Raw genomic sequence first — 26,811 nt, 5'->3', positions numbered from 1 at the left:
TGAAGGCCTCGTCTTGCCATTCTCTGGCGTACGCGTCAACTCATGGTCGAAGGACCCTCTTACTCATGGAAATTCTACTATTTGGTCAATCACTCCGTTTATCCGATGGCATGGAAGATATCATCCCTTGGCCGGAAGGTCGTTTACTAACAATACCTATGTATCATTATGTCTATCCCCGAACAATTTTAATATATACATGGTCTTCAATTAGCTCTACTGCTTGCAATGCATGCTGCTTTAATCTCGAGCTCGAATCAAGATAGTATCACCGTTCCTTTGCTGCAAATAACATCCCGGACGCGGCCCATCGGCCCTATCTGAAGTTTTGTGAAGCAGCGACGGAAATTAGTATCCATCTACACAGCGGATTTTTTTATCTAGGCGTATGAACTATATATAAGCAACAATCCTGCCACCCACAAGATGGCTTGAAATTTGAATCGATACACCTAGACTGCATAGAAGTTGAGTGACATCAATTATCATGTCACCTTCCGCGACAACCACGCTCCCGGTGGACGAGGGCACCAACGGTTCTGTTGGGGTTACTCCAGATACTCATAACAACGGTTATGTAAACAGTGCTACGAACGGTCAATCGAATGGAAATGGTCCGTCTAATGGACAACGCGAAGATCCGACCCTTTACACAACTGGTTATACCCACGGCTACACAACAGGCTACATCAGCGGGTTCGCCCAGTCAGACACACCGCAGCAGATGCCTATCGCCATTGTAGGCATGTCATGCCGCCTGCCTGGAAATGTCACTACTCCCGATGAATTCTGGGAGTTGTGTTCCCGATCTCGGACTGGGTGGTCAGAGATTCCTAAGGAGAGGTTTGACAACAAAAGTTTTTTCCATCCAAACCCTGGAAAGAGCGGTTGCCAAAACACTATCGGCGGCAATTTTCTCAAGGAAGATCTAGGATTATTCGATGCCCCGTTCTTCAGTCTCACGGCTCAAGAGGCGATCTCAATGGACCCCCAAGCCCGCATACTACTGGAATGCACTTTTGAGGCCCTTGATAGCGCAGGCATTCCGAAACACGAAATAGTAGGGAAAGAGGTGGGAGTATTCATAGGCAGCTCGATCTCTGAATACGAGGCACAGTTATTCGCAGACTCGGAGTCTATTCCTATGTATCAAGCTAGCGGTAAGTCAACTGATATACAAAATATCGTGATGCTCGATTCTAATAATATAAGGCTGCTCCATGGCAATGCAAGCGAATAGAATTTCCCATTACTTTGACTTGCGGGGTCCAAGTTTTACGATGGATACGGCTTGTTCTTCCAGTTTAGTTGCCATACATCAGGCTTGCCAAAGTATACGGAACGGCGAGTCCAAAGTAGCACTGGTCGGTGGATGCCATCTGAATATGCTACCCGAAATGTGGATCTCGATGTCAATGTCACGGTAAGATCTACACTCAATCAGTCATATTATTTCACTAACGGTCTCAGCCTTTTCGCCGAAGAGGGAAGGTCGTTCTCCTTTGATAACCGCGGGACAGGATACGGTCGTGGGGAAGGTTGTGGCATGGTAGTGTTGAAGCCTTTAGACCAAGCGCTAAAGGACAACGACACAATCAGAGCTGTCATAGCCGGTAGTGGTATCAACCAAGATGGCAAAACTCCTGGTATCACTATGCCAAGTGGCGAAGCACAAGGTGAATATCTCACCCATGTCACATGATCGGGTCTAACCTAAAATACAGAGTCCCTTATTCGAGCTGTCTATAGAACAGCTGGGATCAATCCAAAGGACACTGGATATATCGAAGCAGTAAGCATTGCCCCGGATCCTTTCAGATCCCTTTTATACCAGATTTGCGGGGTTTAAGACCTAAAGACTACCCCCGGAATTTCAATCCATAAAACAGCATCGCTAAATCTAATAATCTGTAGCACGGAACGGGGACGAAAGTTGGGGATCCTATCGAGGCCACTGCGTTGCATAACGTATTTGGTGAAGACCGGACAGCTAGGAAACCGTTATTCCTAGGTTCCTTGAAGTCTAATATTGGCCATTTAGAGGCTGCTTCTGGTAAACATATACCCTGATGCCCTTTTGGGGCGCTTACTGACGATTTGAAACAAGGTATCGTATCGGTAATCAAGACTGCAATGATGCTAGAGCGCGGTTTCATATTGCCGAACTACGATTTCAAGAAACCGAACGAGAAAATTCCCTTTTCTAAGTGGGGCTTAAAGGTATGGTTGAGCTACTTCCCTCTGAAGTTTCCGTATGAGACTAATGAGGCATAGGTACCTGTCAGCCAGGCCCCATGGCCGAGAGCAAAGCGCTTTGCAAGCGTAAATAATTTTGGGTAAGATCCATCTATGGCTCTATTTCTATTATATTAATAGAGAATTATAAAATGCTGACATTCCACTTCTGTAGATTTGGTGGCACAAATGCCCACGCCGTCCTAGAACGGGCACCTTTCTCGAAAAAGAATGAGGCGGAGGTTGTTGATCCTCTTGATTTTCAGTCTAGAAGGTTGTTTGTTCTCTCAGCCAACGACAAGACTGCTTTGGAAGCTATGATGAAAAACATGGGCATTTATTTGGAGCAGAGACCAGAAATATTCCAAAGCGACCTAATGGCAAATGTCGCATATACCCTTGGACAACGACGGTCATTCATGCAGTGGCGAGTTGCCATATCATCTCCAACATCTTTCGAGCTCATCGAAACGCTGAACAGTGGAAAGATCTCCCCTTCCAGAGAAACCGAGACTAGGATTGGCTTCATATTCACTGGTCAAGGAGCTCAATGGAATGCCATGGGCCGTGAGCTATACGCACAATATCCTGTCTTTGCAGCTTCCATGGATGCCTGCGACAAATGCCTTGCTTCATTTGGGGCGACGTTTTCTGTTATAGGCAAGTTAGCAAAAAGTCGCGGAGAAGCTCGAGTACTAATACACACCCATAGATGAACTCAACAAGGACGCCAAAACATCAGCCGTCAATGAGGCTCATGTCAGTCAACCTGCATGCACAGCTATTCAGATTGCATTGACCGATCTGCTACAATCATGGGGTGTGTCTCCTACTGCAGTTGCTGGCCACTCGAGTGGAGAGATCGCTGCCGCATACGCTGCCGGTATTTTGCCGCTTGATTCATGCATGGCAATTTCCTACCAGCGAGGTATGTCCATTGTGAGCCTGAAGAAGAAGTTTCCCGACCTCAAGGGAACGATGATGGCTGTTGGGGGCAGCAAAGAGGAAATTTTACCTCTCATCTCAGAATTGAAGACGAAAGAAGTCAGAATTGCTTGTTTCAACAGTCCATCTAGTTTGACATTATCCGGCGACGTGTCGGCAATTGAGGAACTTCAAACAAAGATTGAGCAGAAACAGGTCTTCAACAGGAAGCTCCAAGTCGACGTAGCTTATCATTCTCATCACATGAAGTTGATCGCCGAGGAATACCAAGAGTCGCTTCAAACACTCGTTCCGCCTAAATCTACAAACGTCAAGTTCTACTCTGCCCTGCTTGGGCATCTTGTTGACGGTGCCAAACTCCAACCTTCCTACTGGGTTGATAACCTGACACAATCTGTGCGATTCTCCGAGGCGTTAACAGCTATGTGTGCCCCTGCCGATGGTCACAAAACTGGTGTCAACATGCTTGTTGAACTTGGTCCACACTCTGGTAAGTCAATTTGTCCCTAATTTGCGAGTTCTTGGCATGTCTCGAGAGCTCGGATCTCTACTCTTAGACAAGTCCAATATAAGCCTGCACTAACGCTTTCAACAGCACTCGCAGGACCTGTGAAACAGATTCTAAAGACATGTGGGCCTAATGCAATGAAGATACCCTATGTATCAGCTCTGTTGAGAAACAAAGATGCCGTTGAGACAGCTGTGAACATGGCAGGCACTCTCTTTGTTAAAGGAGCGAAGCTGGACCTTGGTGCGGTCAATTTCCCAAGGCCAAGAAAGCCGCCCACGCTATTGGTTGATCTTCCTCGGTACCCTTGGAATCACAACACTAAATACTGGCATGAATCTCGGATGACCCAGAAGCAAAGAAATAGGTCTACACCACGGAATGATATTCTCGGGTCACTTGCAGTTTACTCTAATGACTTGGAACCAACATGGAGAAACACAATTCGCGTTGACGACCTCCCATGGCTCCGACATCACCAGATTCAAGGCTTGACACTCTTCCCAATGTCTGGTTTCATCGCAATAGCTGTAGAAGCTGCATCTCAAAGAGCCGCTTCTAATGGTACTGATTTCGACAAGTTCGTTCTCCGTGACGTTTCCGTTCACGCACCACTCATGATCACCGATAAAGATGTTGAAACAACAATTCAACTTCGTCCGTTCCAGGAGGGTACCCTTGTCTCATCTGAGGTTTGGGACGAATTTCGAATTCATTCTTGGGCCGAGGGCCAAGGTTGGACGGAACACTGCAAAGGTCTTGTCGCCGTGAAAAGCAACAAGTCTGAGGAATTCGACGGTGCTAGAATCGCCCAAGATTCCGAAAAGTTGCTGCGCTCAACCATATTGGAAGTCAACAGCGCAGAAACCACCTCTGTAGACAAGAAGGTGATGTACGAGTCTCTTTCAGAGCTCGGCGTTTCTTATGGGCCTACTTTCCAGGTGGAAAATTGCAAAGCAAATGACAGTTGTTCTACGGCACAAATGACAGTTGCAGATACGGCCCAGGAAATGCCACAGGGGTTTCAAACAGGCGTGGTTATTCACCCGGCGTTTCTTGAACAACTGATTGAGATGTACTGGCCCATTCTAGGCGCAGGTCGAACGTCCGTCAACACCGTTTATCTTCCTTCTTCCATTGGCCGTTTGAGTATCTCGCGAGATATCACTGAGCTTTTCGAAAGGCCAGGGAATACCCTCCGCGCTTTCTGCAAAGGCGCTGCCCCCCTGTTACACCCAAAGCCAACACAGGTATCAATGTTTGCTACCGCTGGTGATGATTCTGCGGAGGCACTCATTACGCTAGATGATTTGACGATTTCACCGATCCTAGAGCGAGGCTTAGCGTCAGAAGCTGACGCCTACAGGGAGCTCTGCTATAAGCTTGATTGGGAACCGATTCTTCAACCAGTGTCGGATGAATCATCGAACAACTCTTCCCCTGAGCTCTCGAACGGTACGTCGAACGGGAACCATGTGAACGGAACTTCCAATGGCGTGGTGAAAGAACCGAAACTCTCGGGCGAAGACAGCAAGGAGGAAACCAATGGGGTTTCTGAGAAAGTTAATGGGTCTGCAATCCCAGAACCCAATGGAAGAATCTCCAACGGACCCTCCAACGGGATTTCAAGCGATTCATCTGCGAATGCAGATGAACCAGCTGCCTTCCCCGAAACCAAAATTGTGATTGTCCATGGAGAATCAGACTCTCAAAAGCTGCTAGCAGCGAAATTGGCAGATATTTTGGAGCTTTCCACCGGGAGGAGACCTGTTGCTGGCACTCTCGCGGAGACCGATTCCAGTGACAAACTATGTCTATTCATTTCAGAGCTAGACAAGCCTCTGCTCTCGAATCTCTCGGAAAGCGACTTCCTCGCCCTGCAGAAGACATTGACGACCGTCCAGGGGGTACTTTGGATCGTTAGAGGAGCATATGCAGCATCTGTGAACCCCGATGCAAATATGGTCGCAGGGTTGAGTAGAAGCATTCGCTCCGAGACGCTCCTTAAGTTTGCAACATTGGATTTGGATTCCAAGACTCCACTTTCCGATGAGCTTACAGTGAAGGCGATTCTCGATGTCTTCAAAGCTGCGTTTGGTTCTAAAGCAGAGACGAACGGCGAGTTGGAATTCATGGAAAGACAAGGTTCATTTTTCACACCGAGAATAATCAACGACGCCGAAATGAACGAGTATGTTCACAAACACACTAATGCATCAGTCCTTGAAGCCACCCGGTTTTCTCAGGCGGAAAGGCCGCTGAAGATGGTTATCGGGACGCCCGGAGCCCTTGACACTTTACATTTTGTCGATGATCAAACACTGGAGGCACCTCTTGCCGACGATGAGATTGAGGTCGAGGTCAAGGCAATTGGTATGAACTCCCGAGATATCTTGGCTGCAACCAACCAACTGGAAACGGATGGTTTTGGTGTTGAGTCCAGTGGTATTATCACGCAGATCGGAAACCGAGTAACCAATCTCGCAATTGGCGATCGAGTCGCAAGCGTCACTGTCGCCCGCGGCGTCTACTCAACCTACACTCGTACCAAGGCAGCATTTGCGCTGAAGATTAGCGATGACCTGTCGTTCGCGGCGGCCGCATCGATCCCAGTGGCATATTACACCGCATATTACGGTTTGATCGATCTTGGGCGACTTGGTAGCGATGAAAGCGTTTTGATCCACGGCGCTGCCGACCCGGCTGGCCTGGCCGCCATTTCTCTGGCTCAAATAGTCGGGGCTGAAGTATTTGCTGCTGTTGGAAGTATTGAGGAAAAGGAACTCGTTTCAAGCACTTACGGTCTCCCTGATGATCACATTTTCTCTAGCCGTGGTGCTTCTTTTGGGCCAGTCATCCGCCAAGCAACCAACAAACGAGGCGTCGATGTTGTAGTAAATTCGGTCGCTACAGACAACGACACTTTGAGAGAACTTTGGGGTTCTTTGAGTAGCTTCGGACGCTTCGTTGTTGTTGGAAAAAGGGATGCTAGCGCAAGACTTGAAACCAATCGATTCGACAACAACACAAGTTTTATCTCTGTTGACTTGATGTCTGTCGCTGCAGAAAGGCCCAAAGTATTGGAGCGCGTTGTTTCAAATGTATATGGGCTCCTTCAAAACGGACAACTCAACCCTGCTGCCTCAATTACAGTCTTTCCGATCTCGGACGTTGAGACAGCATTCAAAGTATTGCAAAGCGGAACATCACTGGGAAAATTAGTTGTGGCCCCACAACCTGGGGATGAGGTTAAAGTATGCTTGTGCTCCCCTTCTGCCTCACCGAATTTATGTCAACTAACATTGTCCAAGGCAACTCTTTCGACCAAGTTGAATATGCTGCTTCGCTCAGATGCCACGTACATCTTAATTGGTGGAACTGGCGGACTGGGACGAAGTATGGCGAGGTGGATGGTTGAAAAAGGCGCCAGGAACATTGTTCTTGTTTCCAGAAGCGGGTCTGCAACTGGCAAAGTCAAAGAACTTATTGATGAGCTCGCAACAGTTGGCGCCAATATTGTGGTCCGACGCTGCGATGTTACTAACAGCAGCTCTGTAGACAACCTCATCAATAATGAGCTAGTTGGCCTTCCACCTGTCAGAGGTTTGGTTCACGGTGCCATGGTCCTTGATGTAAGGCTCCCAAAATTCTTTCGAAATTTTTAGCTAACACATGCAGGACGTTTTGTTTGAGAAAATGACATTCGGTCAATATACCACTGTTATGGAGTCGAAGGTTCGAGGAGCTTGGAATTTCCACAATGCGCTCAAGAATGACTCTCTTGACTTCTTTGTCACCATATCCTCCGCTGCTGGTGCCGTAGGAAACAGAGGTCAGGCTGCATATGCTGCAGCCAACACGTTCTTGAATGCTTTCGTTCAATATCGCGTTGAGCTCGGCCTTCCTGCCTCGTCGATCGACTTGACCGCTGTTTCCGACGCCGGTTATCTTGCAGAAAATCTCGAAGCGGCTGCGGAGGTTGCTAAGAATCTTGGAAGCGATACTATCTGTGAAGCTGAAGTGCTGGCATTGATTGGAGCAGCCATCAGTGGTCGCTTGGCGACTGCTTGTAATCATCACACTATTACTGGTATGCGGATTACGTCTTCCACCCCGTTCTGGACTCCCGACGCAAAATTCAAACACCTTCGTCTCGCTGCTGAGGCTGCAGCTGCAGAGAATTCGACTGGGCAGGCCGCTGCCATCTCTTTCCACGCCGCTCTCAAGGCTTCGAAAACAGCCGAAGAAGGTCAGGAGGTTGTGTGCAAGGGTCTATTGAGCAAGCTACCCTCGGTTTTGATGCTTGAGGAGGAAGATATGGATGTCACGAAGTCACTCGCGAATTACGCCCTTGACTCCTTGGTCGCCATTGAGGTCCGAAACTTCATCACACGAGAATTCGAGGCCAATCTTCAAGTTCTTGAGTTGCTTTCCAGTGGCTCAATTGAAACATTGGCGAAGACTATCGTTGTCAAGAGCAAATTGGTATCCTTCTAGATCATTTCCAGACAGCGTTTGACGAGATAAGGGTTATAAGACACGTCTGCAGATTGTTTAACATTGGTTTCATATGGTACTCTTTTTTAAGTAGATTTCTTTGTTATATACCTTTGGGCTTGTTTAATTTGTCGGCTGCGAGAGTTAACAGAGCACACTTGTAGATTGTTTAAGATTTAGTTTCATATGCTACCCTTCTTGAGATAGAACCTTTATCGTATACCTTTTTGGGTTATTCATTTTATCTGGGCTGCGAGAGGGACATTATCTAAATCAAAGTATTCTTGTCAAACTTTGTAGATATCTGATACAGGCAGTGTTTCTCGCCCTAGCTTGATCTTTTAACGCTTTTCGAATATCGCACGTCCAAGGGAAATAGAGCTCCTAGATATTACCTTATATGAGACCTTTGGCGTCATTCTTTCCTATATATTTAATACCTTCTGACTATAGGGCATAATTATCTCCTCTCTCTCTCTCTCTCTATAGGGCGCAATCGTACTTCCTCTACCTCTCTAAAGTGACTAAATAGAGCTAGAACCTTCCCTCGCAGCCTTCTTTTACTCCCACTTAGATAATCCCTTTTTTACTCCTACTGTTAGACTTATGTGTGTTGTAACGTGTCAGTATTGTATATCGCGAAGTATAAAGTACGCTACGAAGTCAGATTTTGTGTGCCTGCTGACTAATCCAATATTCCAACACCTAGTCAGATATAGATGCATCAGCTGGCACGGCTGTTATTAACGCCCCGGTGCTTGAGCAGAGCCGTGGGCTGGAACAATTATTCTCAAGTAATTGCCTTCCTCTTGCATCTGCGAAATATTATATTCATCATGCTGGTAGATTTTCTTTTGAAGTTTTGACGACATACCAGGTTGTAGTTGCGACATTCGGACCGGTCCGTATAAAGCGAACTTATTACGTAGCAGCAACGGCGTAACGAATTCTCACTGGTGCACGTGAAGAAAAATCTTCTTGGTGCACGGTGATGCCGTATTTAAAAGTCTTAAATGAGCAGTTGGGTATGGTGTCTTATGGTCCATCTGTTAACAATGGTGTGATGGCGGCTTACCCGCGGTTTAGATGAACAGGGAGCGGGAGCGAGTTTTTGCTTTCTTTCTGCTATATAAGAATAAGTAAATCATGCCTATTCTTTCACATCTTGAACTTCTAGTACTATTTGAACATCTGTTGTACTGCTGTGGATTGTTCTTATACCAGTCCTATTCTATGTCATGGCGACTTCGAGGGAGACAACAGTTGCTAGAAGTGACGTAACTTCCAACCATGGCCCCGAAAACAAAACCTCTGCAATTGGAGCAGATGGCATCGCTCCAGGTACACTCAAAACCAGCTAATTTTGTTTTCCAGCAGAGAAGTGTTAATATAATTTAGATGATACCGAATATCAAACTACGAATTCTCGTCGCCAAGTCGGGCTCACATCCGCCATATTCCTCATTTTCAACCGAATGGTTGGGACAGGAATCTTTGCAACTCCAAGTGCGATTCTATCGCTATCCGGATCTGTAGGATTGGCGTTATTCATTTGGGTTGCAGGAATGTTAATTGCAGCCGCCGGTCTTGCCACATACATGGAATTCGGTACTGGGCTTCCACGAAACGGTGGCGAGAAGAACTATCTCGAGTATGTTTACCGCAAGCCCAAATTTCTTGCCACAGGTTTCTACGCAGGCTATGTTGTACTTCTCGGTTGGGCTGGGTCGAATTCGGTCGTTTTTGGGGAGTATATCCTTAGTGCTGCCCAAGTGGAAATCACCAGATGGAATCAGCGAGGTGTGGGGCTAGCTTGCATTACGAGTGCTTTCTTGATTCATGGATTGGCTTTAAACTGGGGTTTAAGGCTGCAAAATTTCTTGGGAATAATCAAACTGCTTATCCTATTATTAATCGTTTTCTCGGGATTTGTAAGCTTAACCACTTCTCAAGTTAAAAAATTCTAAATTACAGGATACTAATTCAACTACCACTTTCTAGGTAGCTCTTGGTGGCCACACCAAGCTAGACAAAAAGCCAGATAATTTCACCAATGCATTCGCTGGAACAACTGGCAGCGCGTACATTCTTCAGAGTCCTATTATGATGGCTAATCACTAACATTATCACAGATATGGAGTCGTCACCGCACTTTACAACGTGATATGGAGTTATATCGGATACAGCAACGCGAACTATGCCCTTTCTGAGACCAAAAACCCCGTCAGGACACTCAAGATTGCGGCGCCATTAGCACTTGGCCTGGTGTCCATTCTCTATATGCTATGCAATGTAAGTTTAAAGACTCCTCGGCGGATCAAACTGCTAACTGACTTTTTATAGGTTGCATATTTTGCGGCAGTCCCCAAAGACGAAATCATCAGCTCTGGTCGCATCCTGGCAGCTTCATTCTTCCGTAACATGTTTGGAGCCCGCGCAGAGCGAGTTCTCTCCGTCTTTGTTGCTCTTTCTGCCTTTGGAAACGTATTGAGTGTGATATTTTCTCAGGGCCGACGTAAGTTACGAACTCAACTCGACATCAAATAAGGAAGAACTATTCTAATATATTGTTTTTAATAGTGGTACAAGAATTTGGCCGCGAAGGTATCCTTCCATTCTCGAGAATTTGGGCTAGTAATAAGCCCTTTAATGCTCCATTCATGGGACTCTTCGAGCATTGGGTTGTATCGGTCGTCATTATGCTCGCGCCTCCACCTGGAGATGCGTACAATTTCATCCTCAAGTCAGTTCTTCTTTCTTCGTCGCTAAACAGCTCACTAATTATTTCACTTCAGCGTCATTTCCTATCCCCTAGCTGTAGTGAATGTCTTTGTTGCTGGTGCACTCATACATCTTTATCGCCGTCCATACTCACCCAATCGCAATCCAAGCGAGTGGGCGCCGCCATTCCGCGCGACTCTCCCAGTAGTCATCTTCTTCTTACTTTCTAATATCTATCTCGTCGCCGCACCCTTCGTTCCACCTACTCACGGCCAAAATGTCTACAAGTCGCTGCCTTACTATCTACACTGCGTTGTAGGGATTGCAATATTAGCTGGTGGAGGACTGTATTGGCTTGTATGGGCGATAATATTACCAAAGATTGGGGGGTATAGATTGGTAAGGGAGCCTACTGTTATGAAAGATGGATGGACGAGAAATGTGTTTTCAAGGGTACCGAGGTGACCAAGCAAAGGGGTAGAAGAGGAGTTGGATGCTCGATCTATTAAAATCTGAGAATGTTCATTTAATAAATAGATCTGTAATTATGATACTAATCTTCTTATTATTCTTGCTTCTATCTTGTGCGAAGAACAAATTCTAATATAAATGAAACTTTAGGTCTCATCGACGCGACCCCCGAGCTAACTTCAACTCTAGTATAATTAACGGCAGATCGTATTCTCCTTTTTGCTTTTCCACTAGAACTTAGTGGGTGATAATGCCAAACTTATTATAATTCCGTGGCAGCATCTTTCTTCGAAGTACTTAACGGGTCACCAACGAATAAGTCATCCAGAATTGGCTTTTTCTCCAAATGACCTTGCTGATGAAATAAAGTTCCTACTTGTTTTGTCATCACATACTATACTTGCTATAGCTACCTTAGCCTACCTAGCCTAATCTAGTGATCGCCAGCTGGCAGGGGTAATACAACCCCGCATTCCTTCTAACAACCCCACTATATTACATATCTACATATCTTTGCGCTCTGCACCCAAATAAGTACTTCAATGGAGCATGCAACTCGGCCAATAGCCAGGGAAAATACTGGTCTGTACAGTACCTATACTGAACCTTATAGGGCGTTGTCACCAAATCTGCATTTCAAGGATTATAACATAGCTAATAAGGTCTTGATTGGCTAGATGGATCCTGGAATATGATCATTTATGCCTTATTTGGAGATCAAACCACCGAAAAAGAGTTTATATACTAGAATAAGATTGTTTCCGAGACCCGGTGTCCATATAAGCCTATTAAGTTATATGATCTTTAAGTTGCAGATCTGGTGACAACACCCTGTACATGAATATACTAACCTCATGGATTGCTAACCACATTAGGAAGTTACCCCGAAGCTAGTTGATTACTAGTGTACAGGGACAGGTATCTCAACACACGGTCATCACCAGCGCCTCATATACACTTCGATGATTAAGCTGGCCACATTGTAGAAATGTGCCAGTCACCTCAATTACCACATGAAGAAGATGGCAGACCAGAGGAACCAAGCATGCCGTTTCTCCTATTTGTACCTATGGGGCCGGGAGGAACAGTCTCAAGCCTCAGCACTGTCAGATCACATGTGATGTACGACCATAGGGATTATATTTCCTTCTTCAACACATGTCTTGAATTGTGCACGACAATTTTTTTAGCACGTGCGCTAAATCATGTCTCCCAGCTCCTGAGATACTGATAGACCCTTAAACCTTTATAAAGAAGCAGAGCTAACTTGTTCTTCGTAGGAAAGGGCTGCATCAAAAGCGGCGAGAATCAAAAAAGTCACGCACGAAGAAAGGCCCACAAAAGAGGCTGCTACAAATCTGCCCGAGTCAGGCTAGTCCTATCGCTGCTACTTCTTTCGCTGAGAGTCCTTGCACGCCGTCTCCTCTGACGGAAGTTCAGTTCAAGACAGATTGTAAGATACTTCCTTGTTGCTATAGTGTTTTACTCGTAGTGATTGTATTGTATAGTAGTCCCATACGCATGGTTTGAGAAGGACGGTCCTGTTCTATTTGTTAATAGATCCCATTGGAACTTCCAGTCTCTCTTCCGCGTAACGTCATCCGATCGCAAGAGCCATGGCATAAGCTTAACTCCACGCCAGTCCCACTGGATGCCCTACATGCGGAGCCCGGACTACACAATGGTGAAAGGCGCTGTTTTAGATGCTACAGTATTAGCATGGATCGGACGAAGCTCTGAATATTTCCAGTTCCGAGTGGAGACAATAAATTGGATCCAGGAACAATTAAAAGACTCTACGAGAGCCGTCAGTAATGCAACGCTTGGAGCTATCATGACTTTCACTCAGTGGACGGTAAGATCTTAGTTCATTTGAAGAGCATCCTCACCATGCATGCAGCAAAGCCATGTCCTTTCCATCCCAAACACACCCGTAGAGTCCCAATGATGTTTCGCGAAATACAAGCAGACACTCCTCTATAAAAGGGCAAATCTAGAAGCCGACTGCCCCTGCACCAATTATCATGCAAGCTGCATGCTAAGTGCTATTCTATACACTTCGAACTGTCCATATCATGAAACATTGTATCTCATGTCAGTTCAGGTTTTGTGCTGAGTATTCAACAGGCTGGTTACAACAATCCTAAAGAAATAAGCAGTCATATGAATGCTATCGAAAAGATCGTAGACCTGCGAGGGGGATTCCGGTCCTTTCAAACAGATGGACCAATGATAGCGAAGCTTACCCTGTAGGTCTACCTTCCGGTTCCACTAAGGATGACAAAGAGTGACTAACCACACATATAACAATTGCGAAGTTTCGACTCGATGGTCGCTGTCCTAACAGGGGAACCTCTTCGCTTCCCTATGGTAGAATATTTTGTGTCTCGGCCAATAAGTCCATCAACAAACTATCGCCTTCTCATCTATGAATCGCCCCTTTCTGCTACTGGAAGCTTTGATGGTATTGAGTACCACAAAAAGCAACGCGCCATAACGGCGTGTTTGAAATCAATGTGGAATCTCACACGAAGTTTTGAGTCTCGGCATGAAGCCCAATTTCACGTAGATCACACTTCTGAGCCACCTGTTCCTTTTGTCGAAGAGCGGAGACACAGCTTCAAAACACCACTTCTCACGCTTCCAATTCTCTCATCCTGCCACAATATCTCCCACGACCACGTCTTAGAAACCTTGCAAGGTGCTGCATCTATTTACTCACGCAGCCTCACTGGCCTGAACATCGACTTCTCGTCATTTCTCAACAATGAGGGGTTCAGAAAGCTTCAGGGAGCATTTGGAAAATGCACCGAAGATGACTTCTGGGTACGATATCCTGGAGTCCTGTTGTGGGTTATCCTGGTAGGCACGGCCGCTGCACGGGGCAAGGAGGAAGCTGCATTTTGGATGTTTTACTTGGCTCGAACAGGAAGCTTTTCAAATGCTGGGAATTTTCTGATGGAAGGCATGACGATTAGGAGATTTTTAGAGATTCAGAGGTTGATGAGGGAAGATCGATCTAGTCTATAGGATCTAACACTCACTTCTGGGTGAGGGGAAGAATACTGTTGGAGAATTTATAATATAAAAGAAAATATATATATAAAGATACTCCTACTACTTGTATTCCCTATCACATGCGGACCTCGCTTATATGCACCCTTTAAAATTCGCGAAATTCCCTCAACTTTATTAGGCTTATTTCTTTGGCTACAGAATTGTGCTAGTTACTATTTCTTCTGAAAGTGCCTCTTGATACATGCCTCCGCTCCTCATTCTCTTCTCCCACATCAAGCAATATCTCCTCTCACTATGAATTATTCTTCCATACGAAGTATCCTTGCATATATACGTACAATACTAGTCTAGTGCCGGAAAATATATTCCCTTCACAGCTTCAATGGCCGAATGTGTTAAGTCATATACACCGCAGAATATATGATTGTTATATGAATCCTCAGTAAGGAAGTGCTTATCAGTCCATTGGATCTGCTCTGCAAGTTCATCCACGCTGCTGAGCACTTGTACACTGTCCCTTTTAGGAAACAGGTGAATCTTCTCAAGCTTTCGAATGAGCTCGCTGTAGGTGAGTGTCGTGCAGTCATCACTACGTACTGGGCTAGCACTATTGTGGTATCGATCGATTCGCTGGTACGGAATATCAAGAAGTTTTTGGATAGCAATTTGACGAGCCTGAAGCATATTGTCTGAAGGATATGTCAGTAATCTACAGTCCACAAAGTATGATATTTTGAACCATACTGAGAATGTCGGACGGTATTTTACCGTTGAGAAGCTCTCTAGAAACGCCAAATGCATCGCCGTTACGACCAAATGCATTGCCCTTACCGTCAAGTGAAATTTCTCTCACACACACAGCAGACTTCTGGAAAGCAACCTTCTTTCGAAAGACCCAAGCGATAAGCTGACATTTCTCATTGCATGGAAGCTTAGCATAGGCCTTCTCGCCATCGGAAAACAGGGTCGAGCTAGTATAGCACAATCGTACCTCTGAGATATCTCTGCTATATTGTAGAGAGGAACTGGAAGATTTATAAACCTCAGACTCACAATAAAACCGGAGCATACGAAAGCTGGCAGATAAAGGCATAATGGAGTAAGTTTTCATCTATTCTTTAGTTTCCACTGGCTTACATGAAATTCCCAAAGTCTTAAGTAAGTATAGAATTAAGATTAAATTCAAAATGTTTAAAGCCGACCAATCAAACGGAGTGGAGCTCAAACACCTACTACTACTTGCAGATTAAACATTATATTATTGAATTAAATACGAAACCCTACGCGGAACGGAATGAAGCTATGGCTAAAGAGTGGCCTGAATTAAATTAATCTTCACTTTCGCTATGTCTGTACCAGAACCGATGAAAAAGGGGAGCGGAATGTCACTGCACGTGACGGACAAGCAAGCTGGTCTCACCACAAACCCTTGCGTCCGACCTACAGAACTCACAAATATGAAATTTAGAGACAGAAAAAATGCTATACGGCCTTTGAAACTCTCAAACATTGTTTTGTGTTACGTTGGTCACAGTCACGTGAAATGACCGTGAGGCTATCAGGAGGAGGCATGTTGTTGCCTGGAAGAAGGTCGACATGAACAATCACCGAGAGCCTCATGAGTCTTACAACGTGTCTCTTTAACACGGCTTGAAGCTTTGAATTCTTTCTCTCTCGAAGAACCTTCAACAAAAGCCGATTTCATTCTGTTGTGTGTGTTTCGCATTCCAGACGCTGCAGCCTTACTCGACTCCGGGTCTACCAGATGCCTGCAACAAACAGTCCAAACGCCATGGCCTTCGCTGATCGCGTTGAACGCGCTCTCGAATATGGCAAAAGTTCGTTGGACAGCGGAGATACTCTTGTGATCATACACCCCGAGGACTACAAACCCCTCGATCCAACAGGCTTCAGTCTCAACAAGGAACTTCGCGTCCATTCCAGAAGGCTCATCTCAACTGGATCTAATAAATTCGAGAAGATATTTTCTGTCGACTTTCAACGAGCTGCTCGCGAACTTTACTACCCTGATGGTCTTCCCAAAGGCATTGATTTCATACTTGACTTGCGTCTTGTAGCCCCTATGAACCTAGAAGACGCGGAATTGTCTAGGCACGTGTCAGAGCAGCTGATTTCCGAATTAAGATGCTCGAGGGGAATCCGTTCTTGGTTCAGTAGTCAAGACCTCAATGACGTCCCATCTAATATCGTCGGTGGTCGAGATGCAATAGCTGCCACCGGTTCAGAAGAGCCAGCAATACCTCCCAAAAAGGAAGTGCGGTCTCGGTTATCACGCAAGCCGGTAGAGCCTTCTACAGAAAATCAACATGCAAAAAGACAGTATGCAGAAATGCATGATGTACAAATCACCGATGACGATTTTACATTTCATGCCGATATGCTCCAGGCACTGAAAATTAGTGCCCAAGAAGACATGCCCTTCACCCAAGATGTTGATACCGATCAATGCGTCGTGGATACATTAACGCTTGACGAAGTGTTGGAGTATTGTCCGGTCAGATATCGCATTGGGATTGAGCATTTGCTGCAAATCATCGAGGGTAGAGAACCAACATGGTTGGATTCGGCTCCCAAAATCTGGACCTTGTGTGCTGTTGCAAAATATTTTGAGTGCACCTCCTATGTTGTAAGCTTTCCCAATCCATCTAACTTGCAGTCATCTCTTATAAAACATTTGCTGATTAAGGAAGACTGATCGAATTTTCGCATGGATGCTAGCCCCCAAGAATGAATTATTCTTCGAAGTCTTGCCGGAAGCTAGCCTAAAAATGGGCTTTGGACTCCAAAACACGATCATTACTCGTGCCGCATTTGGAATTCTTGTATCTGAAGAGGCATTACGAATATCCTCCTCCTCCGGATTTGCAGAAGTTCCAAGAGGTCTCCTCGATATCGAAGAAACGCGAATGCTCCGAACCCGCGAAAACCTGAATGATACGTATCAGGACCGTATCAAGCAGGCAGGAGAGCAATTGCACAGTCGGGTTGAAGACACATGGCAAGAGCTGTCTAATCCTGATATGAAATGGTTGAGAGGCCTTCCTGAATGGGAAAAGATTAACCAATTCAAAGATCGCGTCTCGACGGTGGTAGAAAGGAGATTGTTGCAGTCCATGGCTGACGTTATCGAAGGCTTAGAGAAGGCTTTAACTACTTACATTCGTGGCGCAATCATCCACTGTCTTTACAATAGTCTCTCAGATACACAAGTATCGACCGCGAACTACCATCGACGATTGCAATATGATGTCAGGCCCTATCTTGCGAATTTCAAGACCATCTACGACTCTTTTTCCATACAAGAGCGTACCATGACGCGTTTCTTCTGGCAAACATTGTCAAACATTCCAGTATTTGCAGTCAATTCCTCCAACTGGGAAAGGTTCCGTGGAAACAATCCGTTCATAGGAAGAAGTGAATGGATCTGTGAACAGCATGACATCCAAAACATCAGGACTTCTACGTTAGAAAGACACATAGGCTGGTTCAATGCTGCCACTGAAAACGCTCCGCACCATTCAGGGGTCATATCAATACTGTCAGAGTCTGAGAATGATAAAGAGGCCTTCGAGAAGTTTAGTTTGGTAAAAATTTTCGACCAGGCTAGAGGTCATATCCAGAGTGTTTGCCAGACCATGCTCAACCGGGGCGAGATGGATTGGGCAACTACGACTGATACTTTGCTGTGTCTGTCAGACAAGGAGTGGACTTGTCTACCTAATTGGGAGGAACGAGAAGGGGTAATAGGAGAGCCAGAGAAAGACGAGGATACGAAGGAGAAGTCTGAGCTGACTGATACGAGTGATTGGGATGGAGCAGATGATGAAAGTATGGGTGAGTGGGACTTGGTTGACGATTAATGGGAAATTTCTTATGCTTGGTTTTGGTGTTTTGGGGGAGTAAATGGGCAAGGAAAGGATTTTGACGTGGCCGCAAAGAGCACACTGGCAAGCCTGCAGGGAACAATAGAGCTTGATAAAGGGAGCCTTTCTTGGTACAATCAATAAACGAAGAATTTATGAAAATGATCAAGCTGTTTAGCCCACGTGAGCATGTATTCATACTCCTTTGCTGCCTGCCTTGCCCCGCATTTCAGCCTCGCAGACAAGGCTGCGTACTTTATATATTTAACCACCTCACTTCAATACCCCTCCTTCCTTTCCAGAACCACACCACAACATTAAGTCTACAACCGCCAACATGCCCATCCCAGTCCAAGTTATAAACGGCCAAAAGACCTTCACGGTCCTCGGTACATATCCCCTCCTCCTTATCCCCACGTTGATTCTTAACCCAACTAACAAATACCCCTAGAAAACAACCCCGAAGTAATGAACGCCCTAGGCTTCAAACTCGGCCTCTCTCCCTCCCTCCAATTTCACGACATTTACTCCCTGACCGACCCCACCCTCCTGGCCCTCATTCCGCGCCCCGTCCACGCTCTGCTAGTAATCCTCCCGCTCACCCCAGCCTGGCACGCCAACCGCGTCGCCGAAGACTCTACCTACCCTGCACTTTCATCCCCCCCTTCCATATCCGAATCAATCTTTACATCAGACTATAATACAGGCGAAGACGAGCAATGGGGCGGCATAGTGTGGTTCAAGCAAACCATCGGCCACGCATGCGGCAGTATTGGCCTCCTACATTGTGCGATCAACGGCCCTGCGAGAAAGTATATCGAGAAAGGAAGTACGCTTGAGAAGCTCAGGGAACAGGCACTCCCATTGGGCGTCGCGGAGAGGGCACAGATGCTATACGATGATCTGGATTTCGAGACGGCGCATCAGAGTGTAGCTGAGATGGGAGATACGGCTGCGCCAAGTGCGGAAGTAAGTTTCCTTTCTTCTCTTTCTTCTCCTTTTCTATTTTTTCGCGTGTATTTTTTCTGTGGGAGGAAAGAAGGGGGGAAGAATATTACTGATAATCGGATTAGGCTGGTGATAAACTAGGCCAGCATTTCGTCACTTTCGTCAAAGGCGATGATGGGAAACTGTGGGAGTTGGAGGGCAGTCGGAAAGGGCCGCTATTTCGTGGTATGCTTGCTGACGATGAAGATGTGTTGAGTGAGCGGGGTTTGGCGTTGGGGCTGGGGAGGGTCATTGAAATGGAGAAGGCGAGTGGAGGGGGGGATTTGAGGTTTAGTGCTATTGCTCTTGCGGGGAAGTGGGATGATTAAGATGATATTTTTGTTCCAAAAGCAAGTATGCGGGATAATAATGAGGTTTTGACTGGGATAGTAAGCGCAGCGAATTTAAAATTGGGATTAGAACTTGTTCAATCAATATTATACTCACAATTGGGTGGATGAGGGGGGGGAAGAGACTTTATAGATTTTGGGGTGTTTTTAGTAATAAGACCCACTTGCCGTAGCGCACCCGTCCCCGTCCGCTAACGCCACGCCTCTACTTAACTAGGTACCTTTTATGCTAAAGACTACAACTCCTAACTTATTTACTTTGCATTAATGAATAAACAATCCATATTCTGGACGAACATAAAGCAGAGGATTTCTTTTCCGCATACTGCCGTTACTACAAAGTATACTAACAAACAACCAACCCTGCTTTCTCAAAGTACCTGATATACGTAGATTAATATAGTCTTAGTCATTTTAGGTTCTTTTTTATTTATTTAATTATACAAGTCGGGAAGAGCGTGACACCAATTATAGACTGCAGGACTTGATTATTAGTCTAGCATATAAATAGATTACCGGCTTAAGAGTAATCCATATTCTCGGATTCACATCAAGCTGTGTAACCAGGGACTGCAATGATGACTGGCTGGGCTGCCACGCTAGATAATAAATAAAGAAGGGACCCGAAGATAGCAGGGATTATAATGAATTCAGAACTATAAATGTCTTATAAACTACCTATAGCCTAGCTGAAGGTTGGAACTTAAACGAGTGTCACGCGTTGGATCACGCAACAGTAAGCCAGACTTGTGTAACATTAGTATAGAGATTTGGTATAAATTTCTTCCTTCCCTTTGCAGAACCCATTCTTCATTTCTCCATAAAAAAAGACGAAACGTTTCCTACACCATGACTACTCAACTCCCCTTCAAGATCACAAATAGCAACGCAGCTCCACCATCCCTCACATCCACATCGTTCCAACTCACCGCCAACCCGTCAACAGACATTTGGCGCACGCCTGTGCCCGTTGAAGCCAACCGTTTCAACGCTCCTATCCTGTATAAATTGATCCCCCTGTCATCATTCCGCCGCGCCCGAGTCACCGTCTCTGCAAGCTGGACCACCGAATACGATCAAGGTGGCCTGGTCTTTGTTTTCCCGCACACGAAAAGATGGATCAAAAGCGGTATCGAGTTCTTCCAAGATCAACTTTTCGTCAGTACGGTTGTGACGGATCGAGGGGCAGATATGAGTTTGGTGCAAACAGGATTGAGAGGGAATAAGGTCACACTAGAAGCTAGAAGCGAGAACGGGGCTTTGTGGATCTATGTAGTTGATGCGGAGAAGACAGTGCCTATTAGAGAGATTTCATGGGCGCTTTGTGGTGGAGAGGAGGAAGAAGTGTGGGTTGGAGTTTCTGCAGCGAGACCCGACGCGTGTGAAGGGAGAGAGGAGGCACTTGTTGTGGATTTTGAGGGCTTTGAGCTGGAAGTTGTGTAACTAAGACTGTGAATCTGCAGTTGTGTAATTCCTTGACTTCCATGGGAATAAAAAGATGCATTTCATGTTAATTCTTCCTCAAGTGTGAACACAAAAACAAGCTCGATAGCTGGCGGCAGTATGACTGACTTAGCTAGGGGAAGACTAATCATATATTATGCAAGAATTTCGCTTACTATAGACATCGGAGTTCTTATACAACCTTCAGAGAACAAAAGTGCTCTGCAGTCTTGCCACTGAAATCTTGAATTATCATGGGCTCTTCTTGAACTCACCGCAACGCGTTTTCGAGATAAATACAAACCTCCAATTCCTAAATCATCCCGCAACTTCATAGTGCAGAGGTTTCGACTGATAAATTTGTCACGATGATCATCTATTAATCCTGCTGACTTCAAGGGCAGGTAACTTGATAAGAAATGAAAAGTTCCGCAGGCAAATCCTAGGTGCGGTAATATAACATAGCATTTAGGTATACACGTGTTCCCTGTTGGAATAAGCTGATCTCGACAAAGTGGAAAGCCAATCGACCACCCTATCACGACTACAACAACTCATTTTCTCTCTTCGATCATCCCTAAAATCAAATCACTCGCCCTCTCAGCCGCAACCATAATCCCGAACTGGGGTGGTACAGACAACGGCATAATGATTGCTGAATCAACGACATGAAGATTTTCCATCCCAACCACAGTTGTATTCACATCCACACATGACCCAATCCTGCAACTGCTAGACCACTGATTTGACGTTCCCGAGGTATAATATGATGGTGTTGTGATGTATGTCTGAATTTCCGGTTGTGTCGCATTTTGGGGAATATTGACGGGTGTGAGACCAGACGAGGAAAGACCACGAAATATTTTATGGATGAATGATGCTATGTCCTCTGCGTCTTTGGGATTGGAATAATATACGTTGGAGTCGGGGCCGCAACTGAAGTCTTTTCCGAGCACGACGTTGCCGGTGGACTTCATGCCGGATGTTCCATGTATATTCATGCCGACGGTATGTCGGTTGCCGACAGCGTTGTTGATGAGCTTCTGTCCCATCATTGGGTACTGTTTTGGGGTGAGATCTTCGCTGAACAGGTATTGCCGTGGAGGGCCAGAGGAGTCAATCGTTCCCTGAAGCCCCGCAACGCTGCCATCGGGACGTGTGAGCGTATCCCAGAACACAGTCGTCACGCTAGCAAACGTATAAGGGCCACTGCGGTTCTGCAGATACAAAACTTTATCGATTGGCGATGGGGATTCGTATGAGTAGGTATAATCTTCTATGTCTGGTCCCTCTAATGCAATCGTCACGTGTGGATTATCAAATAATCCCCTTCCAACAGCATTCAGTTTGATCCACTGAGAAGACCGCAGTGTTGGTGATAGTTTGCCAGCTAATTGGAGTCGCGAGAGAACTCTTGGGTTCCCAATTCCGGAGAACATGAGGAGGCTTGGACTCTGAAACGCGCCGCTGCTAAGGATGACCCGGCCTTTTGGGGAGATTGGGATGAACTCCATCACACCGTTGATTAATGCTGCTACTCCCGTGACCTGACTTCCTTTTCTTTCAACTCTTATCACCTTTACACCTGTCTGCAGTTGGAGATTGGACCTTTCTAAAGCCGCTGGTAGATAAGTTATTGTTGGCCCTCCTCGTTGTCCATCTGCATAGTCAAAAACAGGATGCCCAAATACTTCCGTCTTTTTATCAGCTTTGCCATTAATGTCAATATCTTCAAACCCTAGTCCTTCTACAAGCCATTTCCTAGCGGCCGTATAGCCAGATTGCAAGTATCTTATTCCATTTCGCGAAGTGAGGTTTGTTGATGGCTGCCTTGCATAGAGGCGCCGTGTGGCATTTTGCATGTCTTTAGACTTCCATCCGAGGGGGAAATATAGATCATAGTCACTTGCTGGTGGTTCAAAATGACCGCCAGCATTGATAGCTGAGCTGCCTCCCACAGTACATCCACCATAGCTATTCAAATTGCAGACCAGCCCATTTTCGTCGTCGAAGATTGATTTGAAGAGACCGGGAACATCAACTCTGGTGAGGTTGGTTCCTTTTAGCCATGACTAGAAGAGCCTTAGCTAGTGCTAATTGGGGTTGGAAGTGTGGAACTTGCTGGTCGTCGGCCGTCCAGATCGCCACCCGTTATTCCATAGGACGGTCCTCCGGCTTCCAATAGTAAAGTGTTCTGGCCTGCTTCTGCCATTCGAGTGGCAACTACAAGCGTATGTCAGCACGGGCTCTGACATGGTGAGCTGGACAGACCAATGATTCCAGCTGGACCGGCACCCACAACTATTACTTCCCATTGTTGCGTTATCCAATTCGCAGCCACCGCTTTGAGAAGGACCGAGGACGCAAGTATCAAAGTCTCGAGATGCATGTTTGGTCGAATGAGGAAAACTTAGACTGCGGGGGAGTGGAGTCAAAGAAGTGGTGAAGAAATATTGAAGGTTAAGGAGTAAGACGATAATTCTGCTGTTAACGGAATATCCTGGTTGCTTACGTTTGATACCATTCTTCACTTACTAAAACTAATGATTGACGCTGTCTAACCAAGCTTGCATTGGTTTTAAAAATCACGAAAATGCGCGGACTATGTCCCCACCAAGCTAGACAAGAAGATGGAGCGTAGAGCGATTTGGGCAACTTTAACGCCAAATGATTATCCTTGATCTAAAAAACCCTACTTTGCATAAAAGCCTCATCTTGTATTGAGGAAGAAACGTTACCTTTGTCTTTCGGCATTCATGTGGTCCGACCGAGCAAAATACTCCACTCGATATCCCTGTTGACACCATTTCGTGTACCCTTCATCCAGCTTTCGAGTATCACAGGACATCAGCTGCAATCGAGTATTATTGCACCATTTACTAGTAACCCCGCCTCCAGCTCCTCATTGAAATTGATCGGCACAAATGTTGGAAATGGCTTGCAAATGATCAACTGTGTAATATCCACTTTGTTTACATTTATTCCTTCCGTTGATTTTAACAACGTAATTTTAATTGCCTATCAAAGCCAACGCTGTGGCCAGTTGTGTAGTTTTTAACCCCTCCTTGTGGCATTTTCCTGAAGTAGCAAGGCATAGCAATTTTCTGGGATTTTTGGATGTTTGTATTTCGTACCATTAGATATTTCGTGTGGCTTCGTCTCTCGTTACGCTCTGTAGAACGATAACCCGTCCGCGTCACAACTTACTATTGGACTCTTTAATTTATTCATGGCTTTATGACACTGGTAATGATATGAGTTCCGGAGATATTTATCTTGTACTTGTATCACTTGAAATTAGTTCCCGGCATATGTCGTGCTCGTATTATGCTGTTCGCTGGCAATTTTCCACTCTTGCTTAGGCAATATGAACCAATCCCCAAGAGAAAAAGCAAAAGGGAGGTAACATTTCTTGAGGAATTGGCGGTAGAAGATTACCCCCGTGCAATCCGCCTTACTAGCAAATGCAAAAGCGTCTAGCTTATCCACGGACGTAGCTGGAAGACCTCCATTGCCCTGCAGCTCATCTGATTCTTTCCTAAAATTCTTACTTCCCACTCCAAAAACCGAATACATCATATCAAATCATACGAAGAAATGGCAGACGACATGGAAAGAGCAGAGCAGGTGCCTCTACGCAAACCGTGGCTACTAGAGTTTCGCTCTTCTAGCAATTACATCCTCGCTACAATATGCGTTGCTATTTTCACAGTGAGTATCTCAGACGCACTTATGTTTCCAATTATCATTACCTGAACTAACCCACTTTTCATTTTAGGATGCCTTCCTCTACGCTGTGGTAAGTCAAGACGGGTTGGAATAACTGTTTGGGGCTTGATTTAGTATGGCTAAATCCTAATGAGAAAATACTAACTCTCGTTATAGGTTGTTCCAGTTCTTCCTTTCAGTCTCCACGAAAGATCAGGAGTGCCAGAAGATGAAGGTATGTAGAGCGAAAGGAAGATCAGGAAAGATTTAACGAATATGTATAGTGCAATGGTGGACCTCGTTTATCTTTGGAATCTTTGGCTTTGCTATCATTGTCGGCTCTCGTAAGTTGTCCTATTATATGTTTCCAGGAGGTCGAAAGTTAATCTAGTTAATTTTCAGCTATTTGTGGTTGGGTTACCGATCATACTTCCAACAGATCTACTAGCTATTTTGTGGGTCTATTCGTCCTCGGAGCAGCAACTCTCCTCTTCGGATACGCAACTTCAGCATGGGTCCTCGTTGTCAGTAGAGTCCTTCAAGGCTTTTCTGCAGCCATTGTTTATACTGTAGGACTTGCACTTCTTGTTGACACAGTTGGAGGTGAAAAGATTGGCCAGTGGATGGGGACAGCTATGTCAATGTCAAGCTTCGGGCTCATTATAGCTCCGCTGTTCGGTGGCATTGTATACCACAGGTCAGGTTATCTGGCGGTATTTCTGATGATCCTAGGGCTTATAATTGTCGATATTGTCATGCGTCTTTTTATGATAGAGAAGAAACATGCAGAGAAATATCTCACATCATCGCTAGCTAACAACATATCTGGATACACTACCTTCAGCAATGATCATCAGGATGAGCGCACCACCAGGGAAGCCCACCAGCCTGCGGACTATAACACGCCTGGCAGTGAAGACTTATTGGCAATACCAGAGGATAACATAAGGGCGGAGAACAACGAAACTACTGCGCTTCTCCCCAACAAGAAGAGTTACCACAATAGCAAGCCAGCTGCAGCAACGAAAGCTAGGCAACTCCCAACTATTATTGTTCTCCTCCTTTCCCCGCGCGTCAGTTCAAACATTTATGGCATTTTCGTCAACGTATCTATTCAGGCTACTTTTGACGGAGTCCTACCCTTGTTTGTCAAAAACACATTTCACTGGAATTCACTCGATGCTGGTCTCATATACCTGTGCCTCGCTATCCCAGCACTGGCAGGGCCATTCGTTGGTCAACTCTCCGATCGCTTTGGTCCACGATGGATCGCAGTCCTCGGCTGCGCGCTGACTTCTATACCACTATTCTTGATGCGACTTGTCGAAGAAAATAATACGCAGCACAAGGTCCTATTAGGAGGTCTATTAGTCTTAACAGGTAAACATGGTCTTTTATCGTTCTATACCAGCGTGAAGCTTCCACATTTTATATCTTTGCTAATTTTAAACTCCAGGATTCACCAACATTCTTATTGTCGCCCCTGTTGCTGCCGACCTTTCTACATGCGTCGAAAAAATGGAAGAGGAACAGCCCGGGATCTTTGGACCGGGAGGTGCTTACGGTCAGGTCTTCGCTCTATTTAATTGCTCGATGGCTGCCGCTACCATGTTTGGCCCTATTGTTGCCGGCGCTATTAGTGAGCAGTACGGCTGGAAGGCAATGACGGTAGCAATGGGCATATTCTCAATAAGTGGTGCTATTCCAACTGTAAGTTTCCTTTCTCTATATTGGAGGCCTATTCCATCACACTTGGTCCACGTAACAATGATCTAAAGGTACTAATATGCCAAATAGTTTTTTTTCACGGGAGGAAAGAGAATTCAAGCTTTAGAAAACTAAGAGCCGGTTTGCTTATAGAGTAGTGATAGGTTAGTTGGTGTTGGGAGCCTCTACTGAGCAGCTGCTACCAAGTAATTAACTAGCTATAGGCTTTCGGGTGAGGAAGAAGGGGTAAGGGGGGGAGTGGGGGGCGGTTGGTGATTCATATTATTATATTTCGCATCTATTTAAGAGTTTATATGGGAAATGGTAGTTTATAATC

General features: G+C 45.6%; 7 protein-coding genes across 7 annotated transcripts; 6 read left to right on the top strand and 1 right to left on the bottom strand.

Annotated features, from left to right (window-relative positions):
• Window positions 1–487: 487 nt before the first annotated feature.
• PKS1_0 (Reducing polyketide synthase) lies at window positions 488–8,185 on the top strand (the record flags this gene model as incomplete). Its single annotated transcript, XM_031148394.1, has 12 exons — window positions 488–1,160; window positions 1,213–1,423; window positions 1,471–1,676; window positions 1,725–1,792; window positions 1,915–2,053; window positions 2,108–2,220; window positions 2,275–2,336; window positions 2,411–2,802; window positions 2,948–3,670; window positions 3,776–6,942; window positions 7,000–7,320; window positions 7,367–8,185. The coding sequence occupies 12 exons, from the start codon at window positions 488–490 to the stop codon at window positions 8,183–8,185; spliced, it is 6,894 nt and encodes a 2,297-aa protein (XP_031006080.1).
• Window positions 8,186–9,423: 1,238 nt separating this feature from the next.
• Window positions 9,424–11,371, top strand: MUP1_1 (High-affinity methionine permease; the record flags this gene model as incomplete). Its single annotated transcript, XM_031148393.1, has 7 exons — window positions 9,424–9,526; window positions 9,584–10,116; window positions 10,187–10,266; window positions 10,318–10,477; window positions 10,529–10,700; window positions 10,766–10,928; window positions 10,981–11,371. 7 exons carry the CDS (start codon window positions 9,424–9,426, stop codon window positions 11,369–11,371), a joined length of 1,602 nt encoding a protein of 533 aa, XP_031006065.1.
• Window positions 11,372–12,887: 1,516 nt separating this feature from the next.
• Window positions 12,888–14,407, top strand: LHYA1_G003421 (uncharacterized protein; the record flags this gene model as incomplete). The annotated part of the gene is made up of 3 exons (XM_031148392.1): window positions 12,888–13,232; window positions 13,505–13,626; window positions 13,696–14,407. Coding segments are annotated over 3 exons (1,179 nt in total), but the record flags the coding sequence as incomplete, so codon positions are not given.
• A 4,209-nt stretch (window positions 14,408–18,616) lies between these two features.
• Window positions 18,617–19,595, top strand: UCHL3_1 (Ubiquitin carboxyl-terminal hydrolase isozyme L3; the record flags this gene model as incomplete). The annotated part of the gene is made up of 3 exons (XM_031148391.1): window positions 18,617–18,668; window positions 18,731–19,248; window positions 19,353–19,595. The coding sequence occupies 3 exons, from the start codon at window positions 18,617–18,619 to the stop codon at window positions 19,593–19,595; spliced, it is 813 nt and encodes a 270-aa protein (XP_031006098.1).
• An 870-nt stretch (window positions 19,596–20,465) lies between these two features.
• On the top strand, window positions 20,466–21,059 carry LHYA1_G003419 (Uncharacterized protein; the record flags this gene model as incomplete). Its single annotated transcript, XM_031148390.1, has 1 exon — window positions 20,466–21,059. The coding sequence occupies one exon, from the start codon at window positions 20,466–20,468 to the stop codon at window positions 21,057–21,059; it is 594 nt and encodes a 197-aa protein (XP_031006096.1).
• Window positions 21,060–21,613: 554 nt separating this feature from the next.
• Window positions 21,614–23,448, bottom strand: CDH-1_3 (Cellobiose dehydrogenase; the record flags this gene model as incomplete). The annotated part of the gene is made up of 3 exons (XM_031148389.1): window positions 21,614–23,118; window positions 23,178–23,282; window positions 23,331–23,448. The coding sequence occupies 3 exons, from the start codon at window positions 23,446–23,448 to the stop codon at window positions 21,614–21,616; spliced, it is 1,728 nt and encodes a 575-aa protein (XP_031006095.1).
• Window positions 23,449–24,656: 1,208 nt separating this feature from the next.
• LHYA1_G003417 (putative MFS-type transporter protein) lies at window positions 24,657–26,635 on the top strand (the record flags this gene model as incomplete). The annotated part of the gene is made up of 7 exons (XM_031148388.1): window positions 24,657–24,770; window positions 24,838–24,858; window positions 24,945–25,002; window positions 25,052–25,111; window positions 25,170–26,147; window positions 26,224–26,477; window positions 26,633–26,635. 7 exons carry the CDS (start codon window positions 24,657–24,659, stop codon window positions 26,633–26,635), a joined length of 1,488 nt encoding a protein of 495 aa, XP_031006067.1.
• Between the last annotated feature and the right edge of the window lie 176 nt (window positions 26,636–26,811).

This window comes from Lachnellula hyalina, assembly GCF_007821495.1.
Source record: "Lachnellula hyalina strain CBS 185.66 chromosome Unknown contig00051, whole genome shotgun sequence".
NCBI lineage: Eukaryota > Fungi > Ascomycota > Leotiomycetes > Helotiales > Lachnaceae > Lachnellula > Lachnellula hyalina.
This window is presented reverse-complemented; position numbering and strand designations above follow the sequence as displayed.